The following is a 15,390-nucleotide window of genomic DNA, read 5'->3' on the forward strand; positions in this document are numbered from 1 at the left end:
TGAGTCAGTCAGTCAGTTTCGCGGTTGTAAGCTAGTCCCTCCTAGCCTTGATCATTCGAATGAAATGGAGCTTCTGTTTCAAAGTGAACACTTCCTATGCATCAAACCTTTCAAAAAGGTAACACCAAGTCAGTATATTTCAACCCAGGATGAGAAGGCCAGAGGATTTGGAATCAAATGGCTGCCAAGTTTCATGAATATGCTAGGTACGCAATGATTTTTAGTGCCAGGAGTGTCAAACGCTTCCGATATAAGCCGTCTCAGCTATCTGCAACGGTTGCAATGTCCAAGCATGCACTTGTGTGGGTGTGCCCACTGGAGGAAACTTATTTATGGCGCGGCTAAAAGTACATCACCTAGGGTATGGCGTGTTAAAACTTGTTTAGGGCGAAGTTATGCTGGATAGACCAGCCGGATACAGTCCAAAATACCATCATTTCTCTATGGCGCACCACCTAATACGATTGGGTGACAAGACGTGAACTAACCTACTGTTCGAAAACTTAACCGCTCCAAATTCTTATTCACTCCAAACAAAGTACGCTTTATGTTTAAGAAGGCGAGGGTGCTTTGATGGCACAATGATACACGTTAGTGCTTTGAGCGTAGCGCATATGTATTTATGCCAACAAGTGTCTTCGTTTGGGTCTTTCTCGGTCATGCAGCAATGCCCCATTCAGAAGAAGTCCCTGCATCAGGAAGTTTATTATTTGGTGTGAAATCTGGCTCGGAGCAAAAACGCTTCAGGACGAGCCTAACAGATCTGTCCAGTAGTATCTCCTCTTTGGGATGATTATCTTACGAACAAGCCAATCCAGAGCGCGTTGTGGAAGTTGGGCCACATTTTTCACTCAGACAGCCAAAATCAGATTGGTAAACGAAAGCCGATTGTATGCTTAAGCAGTCACGGTTATCAGGTAATTTTGAAAGTGAAGCACAGGAAATTATTTTCAGAAGGAAAATTTGGTCGTGTTGGGGAGGGAGGGCAACGGGGAAACAAAACCAACAGTAAAACCTACCGCGGTATGGTCATATAAGGTTCGAATCACTGGATGGGTTTCCATTTGTTGCTGAGGCGTTTCTTGTCCCAGGTGATCGGCTGGAGATACACTCTTCGCCAACATCCGTTCCACGTCTAGAATCTAGGCCGAAGTCAGGAAGACACCAGTAAATTGGGATCGTCTCAGTCTACTAGTGCAGTATTCAAGTAGTATAAATTAACGCTAAATACATACCTTGATCGATGAGTCGTGGGAACCGGTTGCTACCAACTGCCCTACAAAAGCAAAGAGAAACATCAGTGAATCAAAGGACCTTACATCAAAGGAATTAAACCTTCGAAATTTAGTGCCTAGTTAGTGCCTACAAGCTTTCTAGATACTCAAGAGATACGTACACCAGGCAACTCCATAATGCGTTTGACAGAGACCAAGTGGTGCGAAAATCGGTTCTGAGATTCGTTTTGCGCAGACCGTCATCAGCCCAAAAAGGACGACCGGACAGATGCCGTACTTAGTGCATGGGTTTAACAAAGAAATGCGCACATATTGCGGATAATTCGATTTTCTGAGAGCGATCCACCCATTTTGTGAATAAACGCCAGATCCATGCTCATGCTCTATGGAAGATGGAGGCACAGAGGGCAAGGCATTCTTGAAAACTTTCCTGACACTTGCCTTCGAGCAGAACATAAGGTTGACGGGAAGGCAAGGAGCGCGCGTACCTGATGGGCCCCAAGAAAGGCGAAACCGGTCGTAGGCTGTCGAAGAGTTATCAGCAACCTTGTGAGTAGTTTCCTTTATGAAAAAACACGATTACAATGTTCAAAGCCACCGTCATTGTGGAAGGACGTGTCATTGGAAGTGCGCGCTTAGTTCGGGCGAGGTAGGTGAACTTATGTTCACCCGCAAAAGTCATGTTGTTCATTCCTCTTTTGCGTGCGATTCATTACACCGTAATAAGTTTCCAAGTGTACACCATTCTCATTTACAAACTTCCGTCAAAAGCGGAATATAAGCCGTGCCAATGTACTCTAAGGCTATTTCAAAGAATATACAACCACTAATCTTTAGAACACTTGGCACAGAATCATCAGCGGTTGAGCGTAAAGGACAGAAAACCCACTTACAAAGCACTTCTACGGGTCGAATGGCGCTTGTTAAAATAGCAAGATATGCAATAATAAAATCTGAGGATGAGGCGGCCAGTAAATGAAGTTTTGGGTTTATCCACATCTATATGCATCTAGTTGTTTACCCATATTGATTTACCCATATTAGAGCCATGAACAGGTGTGAAAAAATCACTAAACTTCATGGTGCACTATGACATGAAAATGTGATTTGTGATTCCGTACCAGTTAGTCTTGGAAAAAATATTTGTTTTCGTAGAACCAGAGGTAAAATGCTGACTCAGTGCGTTTCACTTAAGACGGACGTGGAGAGATCAATCACCTGACCCACAGGTCGACAGTTTGCACAGCAAATCAGAAGAAAACGAAATTGACAACTACAGTTGTAGAATACATACTAACATGACTCTCGTTTGAACAATCGCTCTCCTGTCCTGACGCAATCAATCTGGTGGGCCCATACCAAAGGAGGGGAAGCATTGGAGTTGAGTTCCGCTCTTATTAGAGTTCATCAGCAGTGCATATCCAATGGCCAAGACGAGGTTTGGACTCCGCGCATCTGACATGAGATGCAAGTGTGTTACCACTACTCAACCAGCGGACGATGGACTCATCCGAATTTTTACGTCTGAACGGGTGAATATGTTTGCGCTTCATTGATGTGAGTCTCGAACGACGACCCAGTAACATACCCTGGTTATGTTCATTGATTGGCAGAACTCGAGTCAGTTGCTTCCCCCCTTTGGTGTGGACTCACCAGGATGATTGTGCGGAGACAATAAAACGACTGTTCAAACGAGAGTCATGCGAGTATGCATTCTACAAAATCCCGCAAACACTAACACCTGAATCACAGTTGTGCACGTGAGGTGAACTAGCAGAGAACCGAATTCATCCAACTGTCAATCACGATGCTAGCGGTTAATACCTTAGATTGTTTGCTAACAAACGATCTATGGTTGATGAGTACTCGGTCAAACGAACTGACGACCAGCCGGTTTAGAAACTGTCCCCACCCAACATACAGGGCAAAAACAGGTCAAATACACTGGAGAAGACACCGAGAAGTGGAATTTGTTCGAAATAGAAAATGGCTCCCAGACTGCTATGGAAGGCTAATCAAACATGAAAAGAACAACCTACCTGTTCCGTTAAAAGCGGCAGCGCGACAGGCGGCTTTGTGGGCTGTAACGTAGCATGTCTCATAGAGAGCAGCTTCAGGAGCCATTGTAGAGCCTGTTGATAGCAAGAGATAAAATGTTGTTTGGATAATACGTCATTTAAAAAACAGATATCGACTCATAAGACCGAGGAGAAAATACACGAATAAGATTATGCTAGACATGCGCTTGAACCACAGGGAACAAGTAACAGGGAAGCAGCAAGCCTTACCTTTACCAATCATCTTGTGGGTAACCAACAGTCATCATCATCATCGACAGCATGACATCAGTGTTCAACATTGATGCCTCGCTGCCGTACAACCACGATTTACTTGAAAGCCTTATTGTGGAGAACAGTATGGTCCCTAGACAACGATTGTCAAGCACCTGAAGAGGTCACAGTTCCCTTGCTCGAACAGGCCAAGCCTCACAGTCATGCAACAAAACAACCTGCACTGTAGCCTGCTACACACGTCCCTTGGGAATCAGGGATGCACCACTTTGACGCCAGAGGTGTCTCAAATTAGCGAACGCGACCCAAGGCTTGCAGATTTGCGCACTGACCTCGTCTGTCACACTACAATCAGAACTATTACAACTTCCAAGACACGTAAAACGCTCCACAACTTTCAGTGCATCTCCCTGGATTGTCAGTGGTGTGTTCAGTGAGTGCACGTCCAGGAGCGAAGTGGGTGCAAAGTGCATGCCAAAGGACGGGATGATTGGTTACTTCATCCAAAAACACCTGTGCATTCTCTTCGAAGACGAGAACGATGTCATCCGCATATTCCAGAACGACAAGGTTTTCGTCACAGGCTATTTAAACACCGGGCTTTTGAAGACCCAGCGCCCGTCACATCATTTCATAGATCAAGAAATTAAATAGAAATGGAGAGTCAATGTCCCTAGTGGACACCGCTTTGTCGCTTTTGGAGAGATCACCGTGTACTCTCAAACATTCGGAAGTCCGAGAATACAAAGAGCATATTATGTTCGGAAACTTCTAGGGTACTCCTTGGTGGTCAAGCGTGTCAAGAAGAACAGACCGGTCATGACCGGCCAAATTTGTCCCCTGTATATATGGGAACAACTCAGAAAACCAACAAATGTAAGTGCAAAACGCTTTCAGAATGGTCGGCTGCCTCTTTGGGTGAGGAATCAGGAAAGGTAGCTCTTTACTTTCCACTTAAGGATTCCTACGCAACTAGCCCCGTTGTTTGGTACGCAGATATCAGGAGGCATTTTAAAACACGGAAACTTGTCCACTACTCGAAGCTTACATTCCATAGGTTCCGACATAAACTTTGCGTCGATACTTTTCGTAAGGTTGCACATACTATGCGTCATATCTACGAATTCAAACTTTTCAGATGGATCACCCATAGTACTGTATTTCATGGTGTCCCTAGGCTGCTTGGGAACGAATGTGCAGTTCAGTTAAGGCTTTAGACCATGGAAAATGCATGTGAAATACAGTGTTTCGCCAAAAAATACATGAGATTGACTATCTGTCACCAGAAGTAGCACTGTGTAAGCCATTGAAGTGCGTCCTGGTTAATGATTAAACACCACCAATGGTATCCATGACGCGCCAATCAACGGTTTTCGAACGCTATTATCACCCTTAATGAACGGATAAATTCGTCCATTTGAGCTTAGGATATCCTATGCACAAAACCAGACCGTCCGGCCCTTGAAAGCAGTCCGTCACACGCAATTCAAGAAAATTCACGACGAAGCCACTTTGCTCTTTTCTTGGAAGCACGCTTTTGAGGATGGCACTGTATTGCCAGGTTCACTGTTAGCAAAGCTCTGTTATGTGCATTTGTCGCACACATCATCACAATTCATATTAAAACTCTGAAAAGGAGCAACACCTACCTATTTCAATAAACCTCGACCTAAATTTTGTGGGGCAGTGAATGGACGCAGGTCTGTGCGAGATCATACTTGAACACAGCAGTGTTGGGGATGTTAGTATCCTCAGAAACTTAGTTGTGCTCGGCTGTCGCCGAGTCACCCCCTTGAGAATACGTGTCTTGGATAGGTGAGAAGAGTGTGAAGCTGCATTCTAACGGTTCAGTTGTACGCTCCGCTCCAAACTGTTATAAGCGCTCTACGATCCCAAGCTACCGATTGTTGAGGCAGCTGAAGTCCCCGCTTACGATATCACCGCCGACAACACAGGGAAGTCAGGCACACATGCATCCAGGTCGCTGATCCCAGCAGAACAACTTTACGGGCAAAACAATACGGGCCTTGGTAAGACCCTTTTTGGTCTACCGATTCCACACGATTGTCTACAGTCGCCCCGCTGACTGACGAGATGGCTCGGAGGTTAGAGCGCGAACTTACTGACCGGAAGGTCCGTGTTTCGAACCCGACCTCTGCCTCTCGACTTCCCGTGTCTAGGCTTGAGAACCTCGGCAGTACCCCAGCCCTTGTGCTTCCTTCTGGTCCCAAGTGTCCATTATTGACCCGAATTCTGTCGTGTCTGCTTACTATGCGAATCATCTTCAGCCTTGTCGCTCACCATTCCTGAAAATGATTTCCTCATCCAGTATTGCCAAGCTGATGCAATGTTAGGCCCCGTCGGCGACCACACTACATCGGAGAACACGTCATTACCGCTGTCCAGCGACGATCAAGCCTGCCAATAGTTGTTGCAAATCATCCGCGTCTTACCGGTGGCTCTATCTGATATCCAACCTGGAAATGAAGCTGACACCACACATTATAGGCGGTACAAAACTTCAGGACATGTTGGCAGACAAAGTCTCTACAGGGCAATCTCCAACTGCTTTTCAATTTCAGGGACTCTGTATCGAGTGCGAATGACGGCCTCGTTTTTGGAGATCGTGTAGTGCTACCAAGTTCCTCGTGTCTACAATTCTTGAGGCAGTTTCATTTGGAGTATCCAGGAATCAACCAGATGAAAGCGATCGCTCGTAGTTTTGACTAATGGGCGCACATGGATCGACATATCCCGGATTATGTCAGACGCAACAAGCCACCAAAGATCGTCCACACCCACCGCCTGTTTCTTCATCCCGAACCGAAGGACCCAGATATTGGGTATACGATGACAATGCTGGTTCCATTGACAGAGTGACCTACATTGTCCTGGTCGCTGCCCCTTCAAAATGGCCAGAAATAATGTCTGTTGCCCGATCGTCACAATCATCACACTGCGAATTCTTGTTTCTGATCTTCAGCCATCATAATCTGTTGCATCAAAGGACTGCGCCGCACCCGTTCGCCGACGTATAACTAACCAAACAAATGACCAGACCGAAGGTTTCGTCGATAATTCAGAGCGAGTTCCGTTCGAATCTAGACTGGAGGGTACATATGTCGACGTCCTCCAGAGAGTTTTGGTGGCACGCCACATCACCCCCAAATGACACACCGGAAGATCGTAAATCGCCTACTGAAGCTCTTATTGGCTGGAAGTAGCGAACCTCCAATCTCGCTGCGCGGCCAAGGTTCTCAGTTCACAATGACGGAGTAAGGGGCTCCATTCGATGTGGAGACAGGTTTTCACGGAAGATTATTGGCTAGGGCACGGCTTCTAGATCGAGGTATATGTTCTAAGAGAATACGCGAACTTTATGTTGCCATTTACTGGATCCGACACAAAATGAACTCCTTCCACGCCCTACGCCCTCACTCTTGACAATCTTCTCGACAGCTTCGAACTGCCGCCAATTGCGGCTGACGCAAAGCATTGAGGACGCAAAACCAGTCGACGTGAGGCCTAAATCCTCTTCCAAAGTGAAAGGCTTTCCGCCGACAGCAAATTGTCCCGTTCCCGACTGACCCAGGAAAGTCTCGTTACTGACTTTCCTCAGGGGATAATGTGGAAGCGAGTATCTTCCAAAACTCTAATTGTTGAACTCCTGCCCGGCAACTGGTGGAAAGTTTTGAATCTTACCCATTCGCGACTTTTTCTATAATTTCAGGAACTTCCAAAAAAATGCAGAAGAAGAAGACGAGACCTTTCTAGGAGAGCTTCGACTGCTTCTACCAAAGACAGTTTACAGTGAGAGCACCGATTATATACATATATATATATATATATATATATGTATATAATCGGTGCTCTCACTGTAAACTGTCTTTGGTAGAAGCAGTCGAAGCTCTCCTAGAAAGGTCTCGTCTTCTTCTTCTGCATTAGGAGTAGCTGGACTCGAGTCGTAGCTGAGAATTCGTGCGCTCCTTCTCACGTCGCGTATGCTAGTGGCCAGCCCGCAGATTCGTAACAAGCAGCAATCTCCCGCTGCCACAATAAACAATGTCTTTCAGGACTATATGGAAGGTTTAAGGCCAAAAATAGCGTGGTGGAATAAGATATTGTAATAAGGCGTTTCGGTTCCCATGGGCAACCTTTTCAATTGACTGTAGAAGTCCTTCTGGATTGTTTATCTCATTGCTTGCTGAGCCCCTTAAGGGTCCCTGCGACCTATGGTTGTGCTCAGATTGGCAAAATCGTCACAAAAATGCCAAAATACGTTATCATGCCAGGAAAGTAGCCAACCGTATTGTGGTGGGTAACAAGGGGGCACGCCAAACAGGCAGACCCGCATCCGAACCAAGGCACATCCGGACAGCGACTAACGGCTTATACAACTGCCATTGTTGGTTTTGATTCATCGTCACGTGGCGATGTTCAGACAGCGTTTTCTTAACTAATCATTAGCCTGGGTTTGTTTGGGATATATTCGAGTATGAAGCTGCGATTAGCAGTGTAAATTAACCGCTGCTGTCGTGTTTCAAAAATGCCGCGAACAATAGATGAAGATTATTATGTAGGTTTGGCTACTGAATGCACATCAATAATTTAGGGGGTCAAATGAAGACGAAGTCACTCAAAAGTTGTGCCCTTGGCTTTTGATGCTGCTCGACCAAGTCACACTGTATCAGAATATCACTTTCGTTACCCAATCGGGACAGCTCCAACAACTTGTATACCAGTTGGTAACAGTGAAGTTTTCAGAGCGCAGTGTTATCAAATACGAATATAGAAGAGCGGACAATACTGGCACTCGCATCAATCAGTGCTGATTATCTGTCAGCTCTCTGAGACTAGCTGAACATACCCAGAACTTACTTTCACTTTCTACCTCAAGGTCGATACCAGTTCCAGGGGCGATACACTCTCCTTCAATAACCCCGCCTTTCTCTTGTTCCTCTGGAAGAGAAGAAAAAACTCAGCGGAAAAAAAATACTTGTTCCCCCTATTTACAGTGTACGAATTTCCCCAATTGCAAAAGTCGCCGCTCACAACTACTCAAAAAGTCCTAGCTGGAATTTCATCCAGCTAGTAAATTCAATTTCGGCTGAAAAGTCGTGAGCCATTACCAAACTGTCTCATCCCTGTTCGTGACTTGAATCCTACCGATTAGAAGCTAAGCACTGGTTTATTCAACTACGAGACCGATCGAAAATGCCATTAACTTGCAAGTGCAATTCTCTGACCCGAAAGAGGGCTGGTGGTATACGCGTCAGCAGTAAACTGTTGAGCACGCGCGACATTCCCGTTGATTCCTGCAAGTTGAATGACATGTATGCATCAAAGGATGCCACCGCTGAACCACCAAAACAAACTAATATACCAATCGAGTATATAGATAATAAGTGAATAAAAAACACGTTTGGATGGTCGGAATGCGCACAACCTAAAAGCATCCGAAATATTGTTGACTTGAAATGGGTGAGCTAAAAATTGGTGGACAAACAAGCACAATTCTACGAAGTCGACAATCCGTACATTTCCACGCAACTCGAGGAACGTGTCAGGAACTGTCAGGTTGCCAAGTTATGAATAGGGATAATCGAAAAATTAAGTGTGAATTGGAACAAAAAACAGTCGAGAGGTCATCTTGGAGGATATGTGATAAGGTTCGAATACAAAAACAAGCAAACAGACTGAACTACAAGCGACATGGCTCAGTGGTTACAGCGCGAATTTACTGATCGGAAGGTCCATGGTTCGACTTCTCTCTCTCTGTCTCTCGACTTCCCCTGTCTAGGCTTGGGCAACCTGGCAGTATCCCAGCCCTCGTGCTTCCTTCTGGTGGCATGGCAGCTAGGCACCGAAAACATGGATTTAGCTGTTGATCTATTTTGAATACATGGTAAAGTATTTAGGCGGTGTTTTCACGAAAAAAGATTTTTCAATATTCTAGTGAGCGTGTCTTCGGAATATAGCGCTAAACAATCCTTTAGTTGAGTGCAGTACGGAGGGAGAATAAAAGGAAGGACGATTTCTGCTCGCAATCAAGCCCCAAACATAGAGTCAAAAATGAAAGTCGTGCAACAAAACATCGTTACCTTCAGATGAGGCCAATCCCAACTTTACAAGGCGGAACAACCGGTTTGAGGGCCCACAAGCCGTGGAGGGGCTCACTAGGTTCACCAAATTTACTGCCATCGTTTGGAATCCATCATAAAACAGTTGACTGAGGGCATGAATGGTTAGTTGGTACAATTCAAACCTTATAATCAACCGATAGAGCAAATCGCGTTCTTTAAATGACATAGCTTGGGCGTCGGGAAGATAGATAAACCTGCACAGAGGAGTTTAATAAGTGAGCATGGAAAAACGCTGAGCAGTGCACGACTGTCTAAGATCAGATGGAATACATGTGAAATCTTATCGGTGAGTAAAGGTACATTCTGGTGTAGTTTCGTACGCGATCATCAATACACTTGAATCCACAAGCTGGTCGGTCCATTCCCCCACTCCTCAACTACCCAAAAAAGCAGGAAGGAAGCAGAGCCAGAGACCACAGTATCAAGTGGGTGGAAATATATACAGATAAAAGATTATAGTGACAGTCACAAAGGTGTTCAGCTAGCTAATTACTCTTTAACGTTTAGTTAAGTTTACCATTCAGCGACAAAGCACATACTGGGGTTCAGTTGGTTCCAGCCGCTGAAATCTCGTTCAACGAGGAGACAACGGGTTCGCTGGCTCAATGTTGGGTGCTTCTACATTCTCTAGGAAATGAGATCAGACACAGTTGAAGATGTAGCATTTATGCAGCGAAGCCAGTGAATGCAGCGTAGCGCTTTTGTCAGTCACTGACCGTGGCCATTGGTTGGAGAGTCAATAATGGTCCAGATATTGTTCACCTTCGAACGCCTTTGCCAGACCACAGACTGCACAACTTTTAGTTGATTCCGCCCAACACACACCCGAGAATGGGCTTGGAGGCACATCTTCTACTTGAACTCCAAATATGGCCTCAATCGGTGTTAGCTTTTATATGAATGTCTCATGTGAAAGCCATCCGGAACGCCTCGGTATTTCCGGTATTCGGATCAGAGCATGGATGTGCTGATATGACCGTCACACTCTGAAAGCCACCTTGAGCACGTGCAACAGAGTTTCATACTGCAAAGCTGTAAACTGTATCTGATATTAAAGCTAGGGTCACAGAGGTTCCAGAGGTAGCAGGCGAAGCCCTCCAAAAGTGTAGCTGCAGTCTAAATTTGACGACTTTCTCGAATGCCTCGAGTAAAATTCAGGTGGCCTCTGCTGGACACGCGTCTGAAAATGACGGTGACCCATCAGTGCAGGAAACGACCTTCGAGGGTGCAGACGGGCTAATACATCCCACTTTCCTTAACGTGAATGACGAGATGAGTACAGGACTGTCAAGAAACTAGACTCATACATGACTGAAAAATACTAGTAGTCGGTTGGTCATCGAAGTGAGCTCTAAATTGCCTATAATAAGGATACAACAGCCTGTTATACTCCCGTTGTCTAGATAATTTTGAATCTGAGGAATATCGTAAGTGCATACTCTCTAGACACGATACATTGTAGGGCTCTTCATCTGTTTCAGGCGTTGAGCACATTTGGTGTATGCTTATGAGTGTTCGGCTGAAGAATCCGTCTTAGAGAACCAGACCGATAACCAGACTGGGACATTACTGTTGCTCCAAATGACAAACAACAGCTCATGATACCGATTGTATTTCCACCGTTTCCAAAAATTTTTGCAGCAAAACCCAAAGCTATTTCAGGAAACGCAACCGAAGCTTATCGCATCACTGAGATAAATACCGAATGTATAAACACCACTAAAAGCAGGATTTCTGATCCTTCCGTTGATGTCACTGCCACTCCAGTTACGAAGTCCACATGTGACCCACTCCGTGGTCATACGCCTGGTCTAAACCTAGATCCAGTATGTCTTTCTAAATGCGACAAAGGACTCAAAGTTGAGTTAGAAAATCATGTCGCTGACAACGCATCATATGTGCTTTCATGGGGGGGGGGCGACAGTGAACTTGGAGAGCTCCATAACTCCATCTGCCATCCGGGCATTACTCGTATGTTTCATTTTTTACGTTGCACGAATCTCCCCTACTCCTTCGACGATATCAAGCGTTATTTCTTCCTGTAAAGTGTGTAGCGGACTAAAGCCAAGCTTCTGGAAATCATCTGGTGGACTCATTAAAACAACACAACCTTTGAGCGCCTGAATTTGGATTTTAAAGGTCCCCTCCATCTCATACACGCAACCGCTTCTTATTCACGATAAGTGACGAGTTCTCCAGATTTTCATTTCCATTTGCGTGTGCGGATATGATGTCAGCAACTGTGATTGCCTCACACAAATCCTGTTTGTTCGAAATGCCAGCCTATATCCATTCCGAGGCACACCGTCCGCTTCTTATTCACGATAAGTGACGAGTTCTCCAGATTTTCATTTCCATTTGCGTGTGCGGATATGATGTCAGCAACTGTGATTGCCTCACACAAATCCTGTTTGTTCGAAATGCCAGCCTATATCCATTCCGACAGAGGCACACCGTTGATGTCGTCTGAGACCAATAGCTTTCTTTTAGAGAAAGGCGCTGCTATGAGTCATACATCGGCATATAATCCGCAATATAACGGTCAAGTTGGCGCCTCAACGGTACCCCCTGAAAAACAGTAAGCCTGGTGTTGAAATATCACAACCTTCCGCCTTCCCATTGGGAATCAGTACTCCCTGATGTTCTACACAGCCTCCAGTCACTGTTATGTACGGTCAATAACTGTATCCACATGGACTTTTGTTTCAATGCGCGCTTCCCTCAACATGTGGAATATCGTAGCCATCTTGGTTGACCACCCCTGGTCCAGTTACTCTGTAACGAGGTGATAGGTCATCCAGGTATCAGCCGCTAGTAGAGGTCGACCTTTTGAGCTGCTAACCACACTACGCATACATTGCTCGTCAAGACGGAAGAGTCGAAACCGTGTTCCTTCGCCGTCTAGCCGCAGCGGTTTAGAATACAACTGACGACGTTCTCAACCTATCCGAATCCATTGGGGGGACTGAACAGCCAGATATGAATGAACCAACCGGACGTCAGCCTGATAGCTCTCAAGCATCTGAACCATGTTCGGTACCGTCTGTCGAAGACCAATTGAGTTACCCTGAAATTCTAGAACAGCGGGCCGTTCAACCTTAAAGTTTAAAGAACACAGAAGCCTGACTCAGTACATCATCCCCTATCTAAGTCAGCACATGTGTCCATTAATCAATGCCGGGGTGAATGCAACAATTTTTGTGTGCTTATTATTACGTTTACCCTATTTCTTAGGATTGGACCTTTGTATGTACGTTTCAGTTCATCGACGCTTGTTCTTAGAAAAGTAAGACGTTTATCCGCGAAAAACCGAACTTTGTTCTAACTCGTTTCCGGACGCATTCTAAACGTCGCATACACCTAGCCGGTCAAGAAAGACTAAGAGGGCTTTGTCTCATTTCCCAGCTTTAGAAACCACGAATCCGGGTGTTTGAAACTCAGCTCCATGAGGGAGAGTGATTTCAAACGCCTCATTTCTTTTAGGTATCCAGTTGTCCTAAGACACCGATACAAAAAGCCGGCTGCTAAAGGGTACTGAACAAGATGCATTTATGGCAGTACATAGTCTCAACATCAGACACCAACGCCCTATTAACTTGCAGCAGGGGCTACGGTCTGCCAGTCAACTGTCACTTCCGCCGTCCCCAGAAAGTCTGAGGAAAGGTCTGGTTGGAGGCAGATTAATCCCCACAAGTTGGGGGTACTGCACCGAGTGGTATTTTCTCGTAAATGAATGGGGTATGTGCTTTGATGAAAGTGACTCGGTTGATGCACATGTGAAGCCTGAAGTCATGGAAAGGGTCCACAGAGTTCTTGGCCATTGATACGCACCATGGTCTGTCCCAGCATACTCAATTACCGTTGGGCGTCAGGAATATATTCAAGGATATGGGTACCAAAAAAGTAAAGGTTAATCATGCATCCGATGAAACATCTCACCATCATAAAAAAACCTAATTAACAGCCACAATTGGAGAACATCAACGTCATCAAACGCCCCGTCACGAAGAGACTGGACCTTACCGTGGTGTGACGGTTTGCGCGCCTCAGCGATCCATTCAACTATACTGGGGAGTGTCCCGCGACTCAAAGTCTCATACCAAGTTGGTCAATGGTTAGAGGTCTGACGAACGCAGTCTCCTGGCCCTCCAGATTGGGGGTTGGAACATGTGGCGACTTGTTCTGTAGAAATGGTAATGCATTTCCATTTCCCGCCAAGTACCGCTGCCTTGCGGTTAGGCTTTTGAGCCGAAGGCTTTGGTTGAGGACCCTAATCGTCCTCCTGTCTAGGTGTGGGCGCCCTGGCAGTATCCCAGTCCACGTACAACCATGGACTGCACATACACAAATAAACTCATGCCAGATCGGCCGTCGCGTGATGCCATCAGCCAGGTCGCCTTACTTGCTGCATACAGCAGGGCGGATAAGCGAAAACAGGCTACTGCTGATCTATCTGGCCGCGTTCAATGTTCGCACTATGAAGCAAGCAGGACAACAAGCTGCTCTTGCACTCACACTGGACTCGCTTGGCATTGATGTGTGCTGTGTCTCAGAAACGAGAATTCAAGATGCAAGCACAGTGGTTGAGTTAACCGCCCCGTCAGTCTCCACTCGCTTCCGTCTACGCACCTCTGGTGATCCAGAGGCTACTGCGGTGGGATGTGCAGGGACTGGTATTGTGTTAAGTCACCGGGCGGAAGTATCCTTACTTGACTGGATACCTGTTGATCGTCGCCTCTGTGCGGTTCGTCTGGCAACGTCTGTGAAGGAGTCTCACAAGCGGCAAGTTGATAGATGTCTGTTTATCGTGTCTGCCTATGCCCCAATTGATTGTAGCTCTGACACCGTCAAAGACGGGTTTTACGACGCCCTGAATGCTCTGCTGCGGCGAGCTAAAAGCTCAGACATTGTGGTGGTTGCCGGAGATATGAATGCGCAAGTGGGCAGGCTCAGTGCATCTGAGACTCAATTGGGAGGTCGACATGGACTGGACTCGGTACGTACGGACAATGGGGAACGATTGCTTCAGCTGTGTGCTGATCGCAGGCTGTTTTTATGCAGTACGAACTTCCGAAATAGCCGAAACCGTCTGGTCGCTTGGCCAGACAGCAGGCCGGCCACAAACTCACATCGACCACATTCCCATCAGTTACCGATGGCGCGGGTCCATAACTGACTGCCGGTCGTTTTGGCACACATTTGTAGGCTGTGACCACACGCTCGTCCGGAGTCGCTTCTCTCTACGTTTCCCGGAGCCGCGTAAGGTGCGGACAAATCGCCTGGCGACTGAAGGACTGGCAAATCCAGAATTCAGACGAACTTACAAGAATCGTCTTCTAGAGCCTCTTCCATCATCAGATGTGAACTCATACTGGGATGAGACTGCCACCTCTCTGCATAGTTGTGGGAATTTCGCCTGTGGCACGACCCAGCCAGGCGCAGCCAAGCACTGGATATCAGACCGAACGGTGGCACTAATTAAATCTCGACGAAATATCCCAGCCGGTCCCGAACATAGCCCGGTGCGAAGAGTAATCAGATGTCAAGTGAAACTGAGCTTGCGACCGACCGTGAAGTATGGTGGACACAGAAAGCCAAAGAAATGGAAGCGGCCCACAAAACCGGTAATGCCGAAGGATTATTTCAGTTGATCCGTGCGACCGGTTCCTGGAAACCACATGTGAGTGCAACAATCAAGCATCAGAATGGAACGGCCATCTC

At 46.3% G+C, this 15,390-nt stretch overlaps 1 protein-coding gene across 1 annotated transcript in view; it reads right to left on the minus strand.

Moving 5' to 3' along the window:
• Window positions 1-10,021, minus strand: part of T265_02688 (hypothetical protein) — a gene marked incomplete at both ends in the record, with an annotated part of 28,950 nt that extends 18,929 nt beyond the window's left edge. The window contains 5 exons of the mRNA XM_009166990.1: window positions 1,020-1,142; window positions 1,236-1,276; window positions 3,275-3,367; window positions 8,405-8,485; window positions 9,628-10,021. Coding sequence (XP_009165254.1) covers window positions 1,020-1,142; window positions 1,236-1,276; window positions 3,275-3,367; window positions 8,405-8,485; window positions 9,628-9,835 — 546 coding nt within the window. The remainder of the gene's footprint in view (window positions 1-1,019; window positions 1,143-1,235; window positions 1,277-3,274; window positions 3,368-8,404; window positions 8,486-9,627) is intronic.
• Window positions 10,022-15,390: the final 5,369 nt, after the last annotated feature.

This window comes from Opisthorchis viverrini (genome assembly GCF_000715545.1).
Source record: "Opisthorchis viverrini unplaced genomic scaffold opera_v5_34, whole genome shotgun sequence".
Taxonomy (NCBI): domain Eukaryota; kingdom Metazoa; phylum Platyhelminthes; class Trematoda; order Opisthorchiida; family Opisthorchiidae; genus Opisthorchis; species Opisthorchis viverrini.